The sequence below is a fragment of the Drosophila takahashii genome, chromosome 3R (assembly GCF_030179915.1).
Source record: "Drosophila takahashii strain IR98-3 E-12201 chromosome 3R, DtakHiC1v2, whole genome shotgun sequence".
In the NCBI taxonomy this organism is placed as follows: domain Eukaryota; kingdom Metazoa; phylum Arthropoda; class Insecta; order Diptera; family Drosophilidae; genus Drosophila; species Drosophila takahashii.
The window spans coordinates 25,306,553-25,327,625 of NC_091681.1; the positions used below are offsets into that span (position 1 = coordinate 25,306,553).

The 21,073-nt window shown below is 39.6% G+C and overlaps 1 protein-coding gene across 1 annotated transcript in view; it reads right to left on the reverse strand.

Annotated features, from left to right (window-relative positions):
• 5-HT2B (5-hydroxytryptamine receptor 2B) overlaps positions 1-20,168 on the reverse strand; it is a 47,017-nt gene extending 26,849 nt beyond the window's left edge. The window contains 2 exon segments of the mRNA XM_044394061.2: positions 3,299-4,017; positions 20,038-20,168. Of these exon segments, the coding sequence (XP_044249996.2) occupies positions 3,299-3,701 (403 nt within the window). The 5' untranslated portion in view covers positions 3,702-4,017; positions 20,038-20,168.
• Between the last annotated feature and the right edge of the window lie 905 nt (positions 20,169-21,073).

The following is a 21,073-nucleotide window of genomic DNA, read 5'->3' on the forward strand; positions in this document are numbered from 1 at the left end:
GTTTTATTATATTTTTGGAAAATTCCAAAACTTTTTAGTAACATAAATAGAGATGTGCTGATTACAACTAACGATATTTCCCATCACTGATGTCCCGATGGGATGCTTTAAAGTAGAGTCCTGGCCCACCCTTCTCCTCGAGATTTGTGCGTGTCGCAGCTTATGCTCTGGCTTAAGCGCTTAAAATGCTTTTTGACAACAACAACACCAACAACTCGGGTGGCAGCAGTAGAATGATAAATTCGTTCCCTTCCCATTGTTCTAGATGGTTTTTCTCGTGTAAGCCACGCGCCGTCTAGCAGCCCCATTCCCATGGCCACAGAAAATCCCAGCCATTTGACAACCCACTTGCCCATTTTCCTGTTTCCATTTTCCCCCCAACCTCGATTTTCTGCACAGTAAGATATCTGTGTAAAATTTCATTGCCTATTTTGTTTTCCTTTTTTTTTGACGCTGAAAATCGCAGCTTCACCAATTTGCGCTCAATTAATTTTGTTGCCTCGCGTCTCTCGCCTTTTTTTGCTTGGCTTTTCTTTTTTATATTTGCGGCTGTTCTCTTGTTTATCATTTTCCAGCCCAAGAATAATTTATTAAGTTGCAAACATTTTGCGAGCTTTTCGCGTTTACTTAAATATTCACGGCCATTGACGGGACGCTGTAATTCAATTTGCTGCCTTTTTCCTGGCTTTTGATGGCTATGCAGTAATTGCGTTTACTGTTATTAATTAACTGGCGTTTTATGCAGATTTTAAAATGAAATTAATTATACATTAATTATGTCGTAATAACGTAATCATAATTCACGCATTCGCTGCGCCACTGCAGTCGGTTAACAGGCATCGACGCGTGTCCCACGGCATTTAATTGCATTGGTCTTGTGGTCAGAAATCGGCTGATCAAGTCGGAAAATGTTTCCATGTATTCGTCGAAATAAAACCTAAGTGGCAGAGGTCAAATGCCAAAGGATATCGAAAATAAATTAAGCTAATAGTATTAATGTTTTATAAATCCGCTTAGTAAATAAATGTATTTGTAATTCCCACTAAGCTTTAAAGGTTTTTCTGCTGTGCAAAATATTATTTTAGTTTTCTGATTAATGTTAAATATTTATTTCATTAAATTTAATTGTTGACTTCTCTAAATAATTTTGTGGGAATTTAAATTATTATCTACAGGGGCTAAAATTTATCATATTGCGTTTAGCTAAATAAAATTACGTATACGCCTATTAGCCGTGAATTAATATGGAACGTTTCTATTTTAAATCAAGCACTTTCTGACTTTTTATGTTTGAATAAAGGCGGTGACAGGTGGGTTTTTACAGCCATTGTAACGTATCTAACCAATGCAATTAATGTACTGCAAGGCTTTCGCATATCCAGTTGCTGCTTTTGCCGCCCTGCCTTTTGCATTGTGAGGGCCTAATCCTTGGGATCTAATGCCTCCTGTTCGCTGGAGATTTCAGCTTCCGTCGCAGGACTCTCTGAAAGCTCTTGACAGCAGGCAAATCCCGATTTCGTCCTTTCTTGTGCAACTGCGACTGGAACTGAAACTACATACAACTGCAGCTACTGGCAGCAATATTTTTCACACTTGATATAACAAGCAGCCATTTGTTGGCCCTCCTTGCTACATTGCTCACTTTGCCAAGGATTGCTCCAGGTGTCTGCGCGTGTGTGTGTGCGTCTCCCTGTCTGTTTGTGTTTGTGTTTGTAATGGCTCCCAAAGCGCACAAACAAAACTGTCATCGGTGATGCAGCATCTGCAGGGGGTATTGCAAAAGAGATGATGGCAAAAAAGAGGCGGAAGCAGCACTCAGATAAATGCAGTCCTCAAATCAGCCATTCGCATTCGAAAATCGAAGCAAAAATACTTAACAGGCGACGGAAGCCGCACTCACATAAATGCACCTACGAAATAAGCGATTCCTTTTGGAAATCAAGGAAATAGCTTTTCAAGAAGGGGGGGCTATTAAAATTCCGAACTTGGAAATTCCTAATTTTTAAAAATAAATTCTTGAGATTATGGAGAAAAACAATTAACGGATATTAAAAAAAACTAGTAATAAGATTAATTTGTTTTATTTAAAATTAAAATTTATATTATTTTGTAATATTTTAAGATTTTTATTTGGCTCTTTTGCCGTGTGACTGCAGGATAAAAGACTGCCGGCAGATGTTTCCAGAGCCGAGCTAAGTCAAAGCGAAATTCGCCTGCGCTCGTTTGCCGCCTCTAATGCAATTTTTATGCTGCACTTGCTCCGCCGCCTGAAAAAGCTTCGGCAGCTTCCGTTGCCATCTCCTCGGCATTGTTTCTGGGCTTCCTTGTCTCCGGCAGCCGTTCGTCCTGGCCAGGATTCAAAGGCGGCGCGCTTATTAAATTGTCTGACGGTCGCCCCCTCTTCCCTCGCCCACTCCCCTTTAACCCCGTGGATTGCATTTTTCTATCCTGGCTTACGTTTTCCAGCTTTGATCGAAATATCGGAGACATAATGCAATCTGCACACCGCCAGCACATTTTCCACCAGCAGCTTCATTAAATGCAACCCCTGCCTCGTGCTGGCGACATCGCACGAGGTCCTGGGCCAAATGTCCTTGCCGCGTCTCAGGCGCTGGCTTTGATTATTATACTCTTCCACTTGGAGGGATTATTATCACAGCAAAAGGAATCCATAAATAACCATATTTTCCTTGTGAACATATCGAATTCTTTTCAGTTGGTTTTTGCATTTCACTTGCGTAAATTAGCACACTTGAAATAAACATTTAGTTCCCTAATCTTGTGAGCATCTTAATCAAAAATCGGGATTTTACCCTAAAAAAAAGTATAGAAAAGAACATTTTTTTAAGGAATTTCCATTAAATTCTTATTACAATATTCAATCTATAAAAAGATAAACTAATACAAAAATTATGTTTACATAAAAAAAATCTTCTAGACTTTTAAGGTAGTATTTCCTAGATAATTATATTTAACTTTACTTATTTCTACGTTTTTTTCTAAATTGTGTGAGGTGGTCTTCACCATGTTTAATTTCATAATTTTTTAAAAGTCCCCTGAGCAAACTAATCAATTTCAATTTTTCACAACTTTTCCGCCAGGACATTTTCTTCACAGTAAACTATGAAATTATGAAGCGAAAACTTTTTCAAGAAAGATTAGCGCCAGCCAATCTTAGCGCACAAGTGAGTTACTCAAGTGAATATTTTTCTTTCCACCTTTTATGCCAGCCCCTCAACAATGGATGGCTGGAAAAAAATACCTCTGTTCAAGACTTTGAAGGGGACAAAGGACTCACCTTTCACCAGCGTAAGGATGCCCAGCGGCATGACCAGAACGGCGACCATCAGATCGGTGATGGCCAGCGACATGAGGAAGTAGTTGGTCACATTCTGCAGCCGACGCTCCCAGGCGATGGCCAGGCAGACAAGGATGTTCCCGGCCGCCGTTCCCAGGACGAGGACGAGGGCCAAGAGGGCCCAGTAGTTGTTGGCATCGAAGGGGACATCCTCGGCGTGGAGGGTGCCATTGTTGCTGATATTCCACCTGGCCAGCAGCAGTTGATTATGCCGACTGCTGGCATTGCCCCCCACTCCGCGCTCCTCCTCCGCCTCCCACAGGACCAGGTGCTCCGAGCTGCTCCAATCCTCGCCACCGCTGTCGTTGTAGGCACCTAGCGAGGCATACACATCCTCTTCCATTCCGCGTTATTATTCCTATTGTGCGCGGCTCTACTCTGATTGCTGCAAATGCGGCATGCTAATTAGCCAGCGCATATGCAACGCAAAAGGGGGCTGGAAAAAAAAAGGAAAAGTCCTTGCACGCCGATTCGATTCGAATTGCAAATGTAAAATGGCGCAACCGGCTGCACCGGAAATAATTGAGGGACGCGGGATCAGGATCCGCGAAGGGGCCAAAACGAGCTCACGGCACCACGACGATTCCTGCGATTTCTACGGCAACCGAACGGATATTGGTGGCAAACATTTTATGCCACGAAATTGCCGGAAGTTTCTCCTGCAAACGAGAAAATAGGAGAATGAAAGAATTATAGAAAACTATTTTAATAGGCAATCTTCGCAGTAAATAAACATAGTTTCAGGAATTCCTTGAAAGAATTTTACGCTTCGAAAAATATTCCACGGAAACTTAATTTACGTTGTTGAATATATAAAAATTCCATCTGAAGTCTAAAACTTCAAACGGAATACTTAAAACATAAATTATTTCCATCTTTACCTACACAAAAAAACAAGCCGGGATCAATTCGATATGCGCGTGGTAAATTTCTTGTATTTACACGTATATACTGTTTACCATGCAATAAACTAGAAACTTTTAAAGGGTAGGATACAATTATTTATGTATTTATGTTACATTTTCAAAGAGTTAACTTTCTGGTAAATTCCCTAAAACAACAATGGAAACCAGAAGTTGTATAAGGACACACAAGTATTGTTCCAGATTGGCTTACTAATTTACAAATTCACAATAATTCCCTTACGTTGACTTTTGGCTGCGATCGGGTTGGCCTGGTTATTTCACCCCCAATTGGCTTAAAGTCGATAAGTCATAGCACAGTTCCATGAGTAATAATTAATGGGCGGCCATAAATTATGCCGACCTCCGCCCACTTTTGTTTACTCGATTTACCGTTCTCTATTCAGACGATTGGACGACATAATTGCATTTGATTTGCAGGAACTGAGGGCAATCGGCAGTGGCCGCAGGGGAAAAAGGGACTTTGAATAATCGAAATCGATAGTGATAAGCAACAATAACAGAAATCAAATCAATTCTCCGCCTGCGTATGTCACAAACATGGATAATTAATTGAGACATATTTCACGCAACAGACACATAGAGGGCCAGGAACAATGGCCCTGCCCTGGCCAATATCCAAATTCAAAACAATCGCCCAAAGCCAAAAGCCCAGGAAACCGCAGGCAGAGGCCACAAGACCATATCGGTGGACTATTGTGCCCCAAAACAGCACTAACATGAAATTTATTTCGAAAACAAAGAAAATAACGCAATTCCCCAGCCGCAGAAGCATAACTAAGAGCGGTCAGGTTGAAAGGAAGGGACTAGAGCTGTTTTAGAAGCTGTTCCTGGCTCGACCAGACAAACAAGTAAGTATGCCGCACAGAGAGAAAACTGCTACTTCTACTTAGACTAAAAAAAAACTTGAAATTAAAAAATCAACAATTTATGTTGCCTAGACGATATATTAAACTTAATCAACTAAGAATTTTAATTAAATTAATTTTGTAAGCGCAATATAAATTGAAAATAATTTACTATTTTTCAATAATAAAATAAATAATGCAATATACAAAAACATAAAATAAATCAATAATAATAATAACAATATACCCACGTTTAGATGGCATATAAACATAGAAATAGACTATAGATCCGAAATGTAGGTTTAGAAAAATAACATATTATACTTAGTAATAAAAAGATGATTTTAATATTTAAAATTCGTACAGAATTTAAGATTTTAGTTATATTTTGTTCTCCGTGCATCCACAACAGCAGGCTCGCCGTTGCAAAACAATACACAACATTCGCAGAGATCGAAGGAATGGGTAGGCGGTGGAGTGGAAGGGGAGTCAAGGGGAGTGTAGCAAATCGAGCAACTTTGGAAAGGACCTCAACTTGACAACACCTTGTTGACTTTGCGAGTGGCTGAGCGGCGGCAGTGGCTCCTGTTCCTGTCTGCACGTCCTGCCAAATGCTCAAGTGTCAATGTTGTTGTTAATTAATTTTCCCGACGTTCTGACTGACTGACTGACTGATGCATGCCACCAGATAAGTGAACCCCTGCCCCTACTTTCCACTTGCCACTTCAGCCCCAAGCTGACCCTTCCGTCGAAGTCCTTGCGGGCGCCTTGATAAACTGTTTGTTTGCCCCGTTGTTGGCCGACTTGTAGTTGCTGTTTCCTCTGTCACTGCAGCCGGCTAATGACAGCCAAACGGCCACTTCAAATGTACTCGTACATGGGTCAAAGGTCGCCTGCGTGTCGAGTGTTCCTGTGTTCTTGTTTGTGTGGCTGGGCGTCAAGTGTTTAAATTTCCAGCTGCCACAGTTATATTTATAGATTAGTTGGTAAAACAGGCCAAACAAACGGGCTTTTGGGACAGATAGAAGGGCTCAAGGGCTCACGTTCTAAAGTTCAATATATATGTATAAAAACATAATTAGGAATTGAAAAAGGACAAGGTTTACAGAAGTATAAAATGGAAGGTTTGAGGGTAGTATTTTAAGAAGTATTTTCGTTATGAAGCTTTAATTAAAAATGATTATTATATGGTTTTCAAGAATGTAAGGAGGCATTCCCCACCAAATTCCGCCCTTTAAAGAGCAGCCAGCTTTCATATAAATAACGTAAAATTCTCTTCAGGCAAAAAATAGCATGTCAGCACATTACAGAACCAACAAAGTCAGCCCGAGAGCCCATAATTATTATTCAGTTCCCACTCCCGTCGACCGTCGACCGTTGGACATGAATTGCAGAAAATCCATATTTTTTGTGGCAGGACTGGGAATGTGGGGGGTGGAGGTCAGGCGGGCAGGTATCGAATAAAAAGCGGAGCACCATTAGTCATATTAATCCCGGTGGAGTCATTAAGTCGTAAAACAGCGAAAGGTAGCCAAAATGCGAGGCAGCCGGGCCAAAAACTCACTTCAAGCGAGGCGAGGCAGGTCGACTTTTGTTTGTCTGTCACTTCATTGATAGACATTAACCGACTATGTGGGTCAATTTCGGCTGTTTGCCGCCCCGTCAAAGTCAATAAATAAGTAAATGGCACGAATTTGAGGTGTCCGAGGCGTATACGTAATTTGGTCAACGCACAGGAAGTAAATAAACTGGTGAAATAAGTACCTAGTATTTTAGGAAGCCAATAGGAGTTACTTTTAGTTTTTTTTAGGTTTCATTTAGACTGTCATAAAGTGAAGATAGTGAAGCTTACCGCTTAAAGTGAGGTTGTAAGCTTAAAGTATTTTTCTGAGAAGAGATTCATTGCATTCCAATTTATTTCCAATACTTGATTTATTTCTTTTGAAAACTATAAAAGCGATTAACCTATTCGTTTAGGACGAAATAAAAAATGAATTGACCTGGTCAGAAACAAAATCGAAAATTCCGTGAAATGCAGAAGTCGACATGGCTTCCGGGGAAATCAAGTTAACTCCCCAATCCGATCAGTGTTTCCACTCTATTCCACTCCGCCAGCATGCCATTCCAAGTCCAACGGCCCCGAGGGGATGAGTGCAACTAATCGCATGCTCATTGCTCATCCGCCGCCCATCCCTCGGCACATTGCTTATCCGCAGCGTAACCTGCCGGCTTTACAGAGCGAGGCGCACATCGCATCACGCATACGCCACGTCGGCCCGCCCAAAGGCACATATCTGTTTCAGCCGCTCTGCGAATGTGCGAGTGTACTGCCTATGGGGCAAGAAACACAATCCAAGGTACCGCAAACACTGCGCAAATATTTGCTTTAAAATATCTTTCACATGTCAGCGACAAGCGGCCACCGGGGAAATGGCGGAGAGGGAAAACTCCGGGAAATCGGAAGCTCGGCTACACGGGGATACACGGAAAATGGAAAACTGAGACAGGTGCGGTCGCTCGGTATTTTTATTTGCCCCGGCAGCTTAAGCACGCAATTTGATTTAATTTCTGTTCGCTTTATTTATTTATAATTTTTTTTGAAGCGATCAAAGCAAAGTGAAGCCCACAACGATTTCGGGGCCAATGAAATTTGAATTCAAAGCTCGGCCGGGTAAAGTTGAAAAGAGCGATGACATTTGCTCCCTCATGGGATTCAATTGCGAATTCACATTTTAATGAATTCCGTATGAAGCTTGAAAATTAGTCAAACGCCCAGCCAGCCAACAAAGGGCTTAAATCGTCTTACGAACTATCAGGCCCTGTTTCCAGGAAAACCTACAACTCGCTCTCTCACCTGCAAAGGGGAAAGCCCACAATTCAGACATTTTGGCCATCATCCATCTCTCCGCTGTCAGCCAGAATTATGTGCATGCATGTCGACTACTTTTGGGCGCTGATGTAATGCGTAATATTCCGTTAACTACACTCATAAAAATAATTTTCTACATTTTAGAAAATCGCCCTAAAAAAATTTTCGCCCTTGAACTGAGAAAAATTTTCTATTTTCACGACAAATTTGCCATAAATTCAAGGCAGGTGACCATAAAAAAATATTTTTAGGGTTAATTTTTCTATTTTTCTAATATTTAGGGCGATTTTTTTCGATTTGCTTCGTTTTGACCTTTTCTAAATCCAACGGCGAATTGCCCTAATTTTTTTTCTAAAATTTGTCTAAATACAAGGGCGATTCGCCTTAAAAATCACTCCAAAAGTGTGAAATTCGGTAGCCCAGCGGTCTAATCACTTGCGCTTTCAACTTTGCTATATGAGGACTAAGGTCGTGGGGTTGTGGGTTCGAACCCTGTGTGATTCAACTTGATTTTTATGTTTTTTTTTTTTTTTGTAAACGTTATAATACTAAGGACATTTTTTCGTCCGAATTTTAAATTAAAGTAGTCTTTAAACCTTAAAAACGTATGGGAGTTCTGAGTTAAAAGCATACTTTGTGTTTGCTGGCAAGAAAACGGGACTAATTGTCACAGTCGTCAGGAAAAAAATATTCGGTTTAGTTGCCTTTAGTCAAATTATAACGTAGACCTCAGGAAAATAAGATGTCTGCAGAGTTTGTTCGTTGTCTTGCGCGATGGGTCTGTGGTGCAGCGGTAGAACGTTAGACTCTAAACCGAGAGGTCGTGGGTTCGATTCTCGCAATGACCAAAAAAAGTAAGTTGTTTTTTCTCCTCATATTTATTTCCCTAATTCGTTTACAAACATGATTTTTCAGTTCTAACGGCTGTGTTGTATAGATCGGGCCCCCCTCCTAACGCAGCTCCCATATAAGCTACACACCAATACAATAATATGCAATGGTCTCCTCCGTCGGTGTTGTTTAATTAAAGCAGTCCCAGTTCCCAGAATATACACGACTAAAATTCATGCTTCCCAAATTCAGTTAAGCATGCTCAAACACGATTTTTTTTAATTTGCATAATTTTTTAGGGCATTTGCCTTTAAAAACAGAAAGTTCGCCCTTACTTTTAGAAAAATACGCCTTAAACTTAGGGCAAATCACCCTAAAAATAAAAAAAATATTTCTCAATACAAGAAAAATCACCCTAAATTAAACCAAATTTCCATAGGGATTTTTTAGAAAATTTTTCTAAATACACGGGCGAATCGCCAGCGGATACGATTTATGGGCGATTTTCTAAATCCACGGGCGAAAAGTCAGTTTTTTAGGGCGATTTAGGGTAAAAATTTCTATGAGTGTAGACTTTTCCGGCTTGCCGAAAATAATTTCACTCCGTCAACCCAACGAACCGCACCCTCGGTGGCAGCTCCACCGACGATTAATCACAGTGTACGGAACAGTTTTGTCTTTTGGCACAGTTGTTACACTCATATAAATTTTTACCCTAAATCGCCCTAAAAAACTGACTTTTCGCCCGTGGACTTAGAAAATCGCCCATAAATCGTATCCGCTGGCGATTCGCCCGTGTATTTAGAAAAATTTTCTAAAAAATCCCGATGGAAATTTGGTTTAATTTAGGGTGATTTTTCTTGAAATAAGAAATATTTTCCTGTTTTTAGGGTGATTTGCCCTAATTTTAAGGTGTATTTTTCTAAAATTAAGGGCGAATTTTCTGTTTTTATAGGCGAATGCCCTAAAAAATTAGACAAATTAAAAAAAATCGTGTTTGAGCATGCTTAACTGAATTTGGGAAGCATGTTTTTTTTTTAATCGTCTATATTCTGGGAACTGGGACTGCTTTAATTAAACAGCACCGGCGGAGGACACCGTTTCATATTATTGTATTGGTGTGTAGCTTATATGGGAGCCGCGTTAAGAGGGGGGCCCGATCTATACAGCACAGCCGTTAGAACTGAAAAATCATGTTTGTAAATGAATTAGGGAAATAAATATGAGGAGAAAAAACAACTTACTTTTTTTGGTCATTGCGAGAATCGAACCCACGACCTCTCGGTTTAGAGTCTAACGTCCTACCGCTGCACCACAGACCCCTCGCGCAAGACGACGAACAAACTCTGCACACATCTTATTTTCTTGAGGTCTACGTTATAATATGACTAAAGGCAACTAAACCGTATATTTTTTTTCCTGACGACTGTTCCCGTTTTCTTGCCCGCAAACACAAAGTATGCTTTTAACTCAGAACTCCCATACGTTTTTAAGGTTTAAAGACTACTTTAATTTAAAATTCGGACGAAAAAATGTCCTCAGTATTATAATGTTTACAAACAAAAAAAAAAACATAAAAATCAAGTTGAATCACACAGGGTTCGAACCCACAACCCCACGACCTTAGTCCTCATATAGCAAAGTTGAAAGCGCAAGTGATTAGACCGCTGGGCTACCGAATTTCACACTTTTGGAGTGATTTTTAAGGCGAATCGCCCTTGTATTTAGAAAAATTTTAGAAAAAAAATTAGGGCAATTCGCCGTTGGATTTAGAAAAGGTCAAAACGAAGCAAATCGAAAAAAATCGCCCTAAATATTAGAAAAATAGAAAAATTAACCCTAAAAATATTTTTTTATGGTCACCTGCCTTAAATTTATGGCAAATTTGTCGTAAAAATAGAAAATTTTTCTCAGTTCAAAGGCGAACAATTTTTTAGGGCGATTTTCTAAAATGTAGAAAATTATTTTTATGAGTGTATGAGGTACTGAATCCGCGTAACCAGAGCACTAAGTTGAGCTTGAACTTTAGTTATATGTTTTGAGGGCTATTCTAATCAGTAATCCAAAATAATTCAAGATAAGTTACTTTTGTTTGGTTTTGTAACCCATTATTTTAAAAATAATAAAAAATTGGTTGGTAGGTACTGCTTAAAATAACAGAACATTTTAAAATAAAATATTAAAATAAATTATGCTAACAAATCTGCTTAATTATTTACTAACTGCCAACTCAAGTTAATATTAATAATATTACCTCAAGCTCAAATGCACTTTAACCTATGGAAATTCTAAAAAAAAACACTACATTTCCATATGCCTCCAAGGTAGAGCAAAACAAAAATATCCCGTGTTATTTCCATTCATAGAACATTTTGCGGCGCGCCATTAATCACACAAAGCTGCCTGTAGCCCCCGTTTTCCGGATCCGCACTTCTTGGGCGAGCCGGGAGCCCAACTAGTTGTCATAGCAAGTTGACACTTAAAATGTTAGCTAAATTTACACATGCACTCAGCTCGAAGTCAACAAATGGCGATGCCAAACAATGCTCTCGAACGGCTCAAGGATTCCACTTCCCCACTACCCAAGTCATCGGTGGCTGGATGGCCCCTGGATGGTCCCCGGATGGGCGGTGGCGGTGACTGATGGCAGGCGGCAACTCTAACACTTATCGTTCATTATTATCTATCGCCTCCGCAGCAAACACCTCCCACCGCCCGCCGCCCACTTTCACCACCCACTGGCCACATGGTCGCACACACTTAATTGATTTCTTTACTGTTGCCTTTACTACATTTCTTTCGCGACGGAAAAAATCCGCAGCGTATTCTCGGAAACTTGGCTAGCACAATATTATGTGCATCAAGTACACAGGAAGTTAAAATATATAGCTAACTGTATTTATCTAAATTAATTCAAAAAAACTAAACAATTTTAGGCTTTAATAAAATATAATACAATTAAATTACAATATAGGTATTTAAAAAATTATACAAAATTTTTAGACTCTTTAAGAAAATTGTATATAGCAATTATAGAAATTAAAAACAGTCTTACTGTATTAAAGGTTTCCTTAAAAATATAATACAAATTCTTAACAAATTTAAGCACAGAGATAAGATATTATTCAACTGATAATTCTAAGAAAACTCATATTTACAAGCCCCTATCAAAGCGATTTCCGTATAAATAGCTAACGAACTGATGATAATCTTAGGGGACATCTTTCTCTGTACCTTGTTATAGTTTCAAGCCCAACACATCGGGCAATCTCGCTGCGGGGGTGTTCTCGAACCTCCACCCTCGACCCTCGAACGACATCGGCGACCCTTGAGCTCGGATGGGCTTAGGGCCTGGGCTATAAATTAAATTCTTATGCGAGAGGGCTGGCAATTAAGGCACGAATGTGTGGCCAAGACGCGGGGGCGGGTGAAAAGTGCGAAGTGCCATGGAACCCGTGTGGTTCTGGTCCCATTGACAATTTCATTAGCTTGTCAGGCACAAGTTTCCACTGGCGCAATGCCCCGAGCAGCGTCACTCGCTGATGCAATTAGTAAGCGGGCTAAACTAATTATCCAAAGCCGGGCTTCATCGGAACTCACTTCATTTACGGCTAATGTCATCCTTCCAGCACACACACAGCAAGTAAATAAGATTAGTTGGGCTTGGATATTTTAAGATCAATACTATAAATAAGATTAAGTTTGTATCTTATTATCTTAAGAGCAGAGTTTTCATATTCCTGAATGTGTATTAAGTATTCTACATCCCCTTTTTCTTCGAGTGTGTCGTAAACTTATAGAGGAAGTGCGGTTTAAGTTGCGGCCCAGCGACATTATTTTTTTCCCTGGATTTCCCTTTAATTGCTTGCACGAAAGAAAAGGAAACGCACAGGCCCGCGGCCACGCCCATGCCCACGACAAACGCCCCCACATGAGTTATGTAAGCTCATTTAACAGCCGCCTAATTGCCAGGCAATTACACGGGAAATTGACAATGGCAAAACAATTAGAAGGACACTGGCACTCTGGGCACAATGGGGCGTGGCCAAGACAGACACACACACATTCATTCTCAGCCTCCCCGGGAACAAGGATAAGATTCTGTCGACAAGAGTCAAGGCCAAAGTAAGACATCCCGGGGAAAATCAAATAAGTTATGGCTGAACAAAAATCGTCGAATGTGCGAAGACGGAAAAATCGGGAGACAAAGAAGGGGAAACCCAAATCAAATTGAGATTTATGAGTCCACTGATGTGTGTCTAGGTCAGCCCGAGTTCTCCCATCCTGCTTGTTGTTGTGCCATATTCACTATTGGGCCGGACAGACATCTGCCTTCAATTTTTCACGTTGTGTCCTCTATTATTATTTGGCAGGCCTCGCAGGTGTGAAGGAAGCACAGAGCGAGTGGAAAAACCCAGTCCCGCAAACATAGAGGAAAGTTTTCATCGCTGGCCAAGAAGGCAGGCCAAAGTATAATATCAGCACGTATAATTTATTATATTGATTCGCTCGGTGACAAAACAAGAATAATGGCTAGAAGAACGTCTTGGCATGCGAGTAAAATACCCTTTCTTCAAAGGATTTTTTATTGTTTAGAGGAAGGGAGTTAAATCCTATATTTTGGATATACTTATGTGAAGAAGTTAAATAAATTCCTTTTTATTTTACTAAAAATAATAGAATTAAATATTTTGTTTATTTTGTTACCTTTTGGTAATAAAATGTTTGGGTTGGGCCTATAGTCGATGGACCCTCATTGGATTTAATGGCAGCCAGCAGAAACAGGAAGTGAATAAGCTATCCAATGGTTGACCGCATTTCCCAATTTTCCTCATTACGTTGCTGGACACGAATTTCGTAGCAAATTTTGATGGCATATTTACCTATTTGCGTGCATCAATTATTTATATAACTCCGCTGGGACACAACGCCTCCGCAACTCCTCTGCACCTCCCCTGCGTCGATTTCGATTTGTGTCATAAATTGGCAGCTGGTGGAAGGCTTTGGGGGGCGGCAATAAAAATAAGCGGCCATAAAATTCAATTATGGCCACAACAAGTGCAGACATCGCAGAAGTACATACAAACAGCAGTAAACACCCGACAATGTTGGCTCCCAGGCAATCATGACAATCAATTGTGCATGCATCCGTGGTTCACAGGCTGCAGCCACCGGCATCGGCAAAAGAGAGCCCCCGATTCGAAATCGGCATCGGAATAGGAATCGGGAGCAAGCCACATAGTTTGCCTGGTCTCCCACAGCCGACATATGAATAATGTGGCAAGCCATTCGCACCAGCGAATGCAACATGTATCGCTACAATTTGGTTAGTTTTCGCAGTGAGATGTCCTGCGACCAGGTCCTGCAAGTCGTGCCACAATTTTGGTTACTTTCTAGCTGCAACTACATTGTACAGACGAAGCGCTACACAGAAAACAAATTTTGCAATTCAATGCAATAATTTTGAAGAGAAATAAAATCGTTGATAAAATAAAAATGACTTAAGAAAATAAGAAAAAAATTAATGCTTCAGAATTATATTGGTTTTTATACAAACAAATTTAGAATCTAAATAAATAAACCTCTGAGAACCTCTAAAAACTTGGAAATTTAAAAACATGGCCAAAGAAATTATATATAACTGGTGAATTTTTTTTTTGGTTATTTAAATATTCCAGGACATTATCTTACTTTTTAAAAACCTTTTTTTCGGTGCACCCATTTACATTTAAATCCCATGCACCCTTATAAATTCACAACAATGAATCCGAAGTGCACTTGCCACACACACACACATCACGAAACGCACTCAGGACCCCTTTCACAGTCAGGAAAAGTTTCGGAGTCATACATTTTCGAATGAATCGATGTGCACAAACGCATCTCGTTTGTTAAGTGCCCCATAAAGAATTTATTTTATGCACACATGGAGCTTCAAAAGTCTACAGGGGTGCGCATTCTTATGGCAATTTTGTCAATGGATGCCGGACAACAAATCGTGAAAGATAATAACCATTTTAATAATATGGGTACATTTAAAAAGTTATTTTATTTATTATCCGTTATAAACGTGCTGCGTTTTAAAACTAAATATTTTAAGCTTCAGAAAACGTGTGGTGCATATTTAACCGTATTCTTTTCGCAATCAAATTCCAAGGATACGAAAAGCCGTAGCCATTTAATTTGCAGTTACATGGCAGCAGTTTCTAAATGTTCGCCTCCTTTTTTCCCCCCAACAGTTTTAAAATGAAATCAAATATTCATTGGCAAATATAATTGTCCAACTGTGTACTTGGCCCGGCTTGGCCTTTTAATTAAGTTGCCAGCTCCGCAAAAAGCTGGCACTCGGCATTCGCATGCATGTTGTAAATGCTCTCCATGTGATTTCCCCACTGGACCCTCTAGTGCCATGGACGCGGACGTGGACGTGGCCGAAACGGGGAAAAGTCGGGAAATGGGAAATATGGGATATGAATGGGTGGCCATAAAACCTACGTCAGAAATCGACGCAAGCGAGCGAGCGAACGAACGGTAAAAGTACAAATGATAATAATAACTGCCACATATACCAGTGCTTAACAATAAAAACCAATGGCAACAAATATTGATAAGTGCAATTTGAAATATTTGCACAACGTTTAGTGGCAAACATTGTAAATTGCATTTAGATAAAGTGATAACCAGAAACAAATCGATATGTTGCAAGAATTTCACTTGAGCTATTTATAGCTATTTAATAGAGACCTCAGCAAATTATTCCAATGAATGACTATCATAATATTTAAATGTGATTCTATACAATTAGGGCCTTATAAAGGCACTCATGTAGGTGTCGAAATTTATGAATTGGAAATAAATTAGGGGCGTAATGCTTTCGCTTAAACTGATTTAAAAGTAATTAATGATGTATGTTTTTCACGAAACTTTGATAATTGTGTCAAAAGCCATGGAAAAATATTTTTAACCCTAAATAGCTTTTATTATATATATATATATTTGTTTGATAATATTCTTCAGGCGATTTTCACACTTAAGCTAATGAGGCTATTATTGGTTCCAATTTGGCTTTGCATCTATTGGCCTATTGTCTAATGGCAAGACTTTATGGCTTTTTAATGAGCCCCAAAATGTGCGGGCCATAAATCAAAGCCTTAGATGAGGGGCGTTCTAACGGGGGTGGGGTGCTCTATGAGTTAACACATCATCCCCCACCCACACATGAGCACACATATGCAGTCGTGCTATCTATCGCATTATGGGAAAGCTTATCGGGAACTCAACATCGCCAGCATCGATGGCGAAGCTGTCTCCTGCCTAATGCCATTAAATCCTATCAATTTTCCTCACCCAGCAGCAAATTTAAATATTTATGCTGCGGCTTAGGCCGGCAACAATAACACGGAAAGGGAAAGGTTCAGAAATTGGCAATAAAAAAGTTTTTGGGGGTGGGCATAGAGGAAGGTCGCCTAAGCAAATTGAACCCAAGAGCGTCCAAGCACTTAATTGAACCTATCAATATGTAAATATGTATATAAGCACGAGTATGGGTTGTATGTAAGATATACCCATGTGTTTATTTGGGAATTTCCTTCTACGCTTTTTCTTTATTTATTCTACTTTAATTTTGTATTCAATCAATTTTAGTTTGCAGATGCTATTTATCAGCCATAAGGCCAGACCCAAGAAGTTTCTCATTCCGCCTTTTTGAAAGTTTAATGGGCACGTTCTCAGAAACTATAAAACTTGAATTGCTTATTAATTTGGGATTTTATTCTGTTGTGGAAAATTGAAGTTGGAGTTTATTAGCTGCTAAGCTTTCTTTATATAAATATAAATAAAAGATTTATAATCATATGCTTTCTTAGAGAAAGAAACAAAATTTGTAAGCTAAAAGTCTTAAAAGAACTAATTTTATTTTATTTCACAAATATTTCAAATAATAATTAAATTTAAATTTAGTTTATTCAATTTATAATTTAATGAAAAATATTTTACAAACAACGAACACAATTAAGTGCAACAGGGAGAAGCACGTGGCTGAATAAAATAAAAGTCAAATAAATTGTACCTTAATTAACTGGTGTCTCACACATATAGCATATCATTCAGATTTCTGGCCGACATAGCTCCACCTGCGAGGCATCGCATTCCGAGCCACTTTCGCTGCTTTTTTTACATTCATAAATTTTACAGTGTCTGCGGCATGTCAGAGCCCGCTTTTCCCGCCCCCAACCATTTGCCGCGGAGTGCGTGATGACGATGGCAGCGAGCCGAAAACGAGAAAAATCTGTCAACGGCACTTTTCACTTTCCCTTGATGGGATGGCAGCCCCTTCGCGATTCCGCCACTCACGGCAGCGTGTTGTGCTGTTTTATGCCACTAAATATGCCAAAGCGCGCGTAAATTGATTTAAACACGGCGACAAGGACGAGGCGGCATCTCCAGCGATGCTTATGTGGGTACGTGGGTGATGGCTGACGTGGTAATATGGCGGATGCGGCGGATACGGCTAGGTGGGCACTTTGAGGGCCCCCGAGTCTCATAGTCGCCCCCTTTTAAGTTGGAGCCTCTGTCTCAGACCCCGTGCTAATCAGGAGGGCTTCCTGCACCCTCTCGACTGTCAGGCATCGCTGCTTAAATATTTGCATAAAGGATATCAACGAATTCCACGAAGAAAGCGAAGCAGCGGCATTTCGGAGTATTTCCCAGTATTTTGTCATAAAATATTTTGATAACAACTAAAAGTGTGGGTGGCTAGACAGAATTTCTCGTTTCCTTGAGCGCATATGCAAATATATGGCGCCCAACATTGTTGACATATTTTTACCCAAAGTTACTCAATAGCAAGACAAGTAGCTAAATAGTTAGGCTTTATGCATTCTGCCATAAATAGGCAGGAAAGTTTTAAAATAATATCAAAATGTGTACTTTTGAATATTTCTGTACATAATGTGCCATTTTCTCTTTGTTGGAAAAGCATCTAATTTATTTATTTATTTAACAACTAACAATGAGCACAGTAAATGCCGAATATTTCTTGCAGACAGAAAATTAAATAGGCATATTTTGCTTCAAATAACTCTTCAATTAAATTTCAAAAATAGTTCAACCATTAAAATTTTGTGATAGACAATTTCCCAATTGTTTGCCTTGCAATGAAATCAACATTTTGACATATTTTTGGCGTAAACAACAATATTGTCTTTCGGCACCTACCTCAATTGTCAATAAACGCTCGTATAAATAAACTCGTCTGCGTTATTCCAGTTGCCAGTTACCAGTTACCAAGTTGCCATAAACCCACCGCTGTGGAGCGCCCATAACTGGCCTTAATCAACAACAGGCCAACGTCAGACAATATTTTAATCAGGCCTTTGGTCATAAATCTCGAACAAACGAATAGAGGCCCGAAAAAAAGTTCGAAAATACAACGGGGAAAAAATCAATTGGCCGTAGTAAGTTTTACTTGTTATGCTGGATTTTCCGCAAAGGGGGCGTTATCCTGCGTCATGGCCTCGACGAGGATGGACATGATTACGCCCGAGAAGTTGTCCTGGACATTTGATTATTATTATTAACACGTGACTGAAACGGGGCTAATTCAAGCGAGAATTTAATTAAAAATTTTACCCTTAATAACTGGCTGAATGGAAAGTGGAAGTGAAAAAAGTGCAAGGGGAAAAAGAGGAAAAACAGGGGGGCGAACGGAAAAAAAAAGAAACGTGACATGGAGCGCTGATGGCCTACGATTCTGCTGCCATTGTCCGGATGACGTTGCCCGTTTTGGTTACGCCTGTAAATTGTTCGATGGTCGTTTACTCGTCTTTCTCTTTTACGAGCTTTTTTTTAATTGTCCGCCACGCATTCGAACTCGGCTCATCCTTGTCCTTATCGTCCTTATTCCGGCAACGGATATAATCCTGCACGCAGAACGAGGATTCATTGGCCGCCGCTTGAGGAATGATGCTGCAATTTCATTGATGTCCTTCGCCGGACCATTAATTGTTTAATTTATTGAGCCACAAACGAGTTTTATGAAGCTCATGTCATATAATTTAATCAACTGGGTGGTAGTTTTTCCCTGGGATATGTATGTACGTGGGGATATATAACGGGGTTATCGCTCTGATTTCGGTTCGGATCGATTCGGCAGCTGTCAAAAGTTTATTGTTATTGAAATTCCGAAAAATACAAGCGAAATTAGAACAAAACTTTTAACTCAATTACAAAGTCATTGAAAAACAAATTGCAGGCAGAAGCAGAGCGAAATGAAAAGAAAACAGAAAGGAGGTAAGAGGAAAAGTGTGGGAAAAGCCGAAAATGCATTTGCGGACCCCCCACTGGACCCCCACCCCCCCGGTTGCGCCACCCGTTTCGGTGGTTTTTCAACGAGTTCGGCACATAAAAGGAAGAAATTGCTTGGCTTGTCGCTGGAGAAAGTGAATTTCCTGCATTTCTACCATTTCTTCTTGGCCCTCCGCTATACCGCTATACCATTATTATTGTTATTTTGGGGTTTTTAGTGTTTGCAGGTTTTTAATGGTCTCGCAATATTGTGGTTTGTTGTTCCTGGCCCGTTGACATGGCACGGCATTTTGCGCTTAAGGATGCAATCCGACTTGTTGGCGTGGTTCCGCATTATTTAGCCTTGCCAGAGTCCTTCGACTTCAGTTTGGCAGCCATGCACCCACATGATTTGCCCACATTTGGCATGGATAGAACCAGGATTATGCAAGAAAAGTAGCAAACAATATTTGCCGGAATAAAAAAATGTTTAAGTTTCGAAAGTTAATTTGATAATATCAAATTGACATCCTGCGACAAGCCAAGCACTTATTTCAGTAATTATTATCTTATGATTTGAAATAAAGTTATTAAGATTCCTAACATATCTATAACTCTAAGGCGAATTTCCATATATTCTGAGATAACTAAAATTGATCCTAAGTTGTATACCATATTTTATTTCAATAACATTAGAACAGTTAGAAAACCCGATCGGATAATCCTGAAACTGAGACTTCGCTTAACAACGTTCACTTCAGAATAATTCCAAGCATCGAAAGTACTCGAATTCCTTAAAGATTATAATAATGAAGATAATATCATTCATATTGATATAACCATTATTATGTTTTAATATGGAATAATTATTCATTGTTCCGCCATTAAAGTTTATAAATATTTAAATAAAATTACATGACTTACAAACAATCGGCTTATGTTTCCCGTCAATTTACATTCGTTGATGTTTTCGACTCGGAAAATTAATGATTAATATAACGTATACGCCGCGTTACACACTGTGTGAGTGTTTAATTTTCAAACCAAATCCCTTTCCAAATCGTTAAGCACATTTTGCATAGAATTCTGTTTCAAAATTGTTGTAAGCACACTTTACGAACGAATTCACTTTTCGATTTATTGTTAGCACAGTTCAGCACTTTTACCAATCGTATTTGAAAACGTCACTTGTTGGCAACCGCCGCGAACTTTATTCCGCTTTAGATGCCGTTGATACCGTCAACGTGCAACGCCGTACAGGAACTGAAATGTGCGGATGTTTTGGCCAAACTGTTGCGACTGTGGCCAAAAGCAGACAGCCGAGAGGAGCCGACGAGCTGCCGACAGTGGGCCAAAAAGCCGATGGGTCTCAGCCTTCCAGTTGCAGCCTTTCGCTTCCAGGGAGCAGGTGGCACGAGGAGGTGGTTTCTTATCAGCGGCACCAGCTGCTCTGATAGGGCCAAACAGCTGATGAGTGGGCTCAGAGTGGGCGCCACAGCATTCCTCGTGAGCGGTGAACTTCCTGCTTGTACGGAAAACATATTATTAAAATTCGTTGGAAATTAGTCCTTCTGTTCAAAGCTGTGGATTATATTTTTTGCTGCTTCTGGGAATATTATAGGGAGTAAATGCTAAAAATAAAAGTTAATAAAAAACATATGTGTAAATTTCCCACAATTTCGAAAAAAAATGGCAGCACACTGAAGTGAAGAAAAAGATGATCTTTGCTGCTTTCAAAATATTACAATTATCAAGGTATCTAAAATTTAATTCATTTATTCTCTGGTTAAGAGGGAATTATTAAAAAATTTAAATTTAATTATATATAGTAATTCTTAATTTTGAATAAACCAAAGAAATTTTTATTCAATTGTATTTACATATTTTACTTAAGAAAACTGTGAGCAATACACAGTGCATAAAAAATTTTCGAAAGTGACAAGTGTAAACGATATCTTTT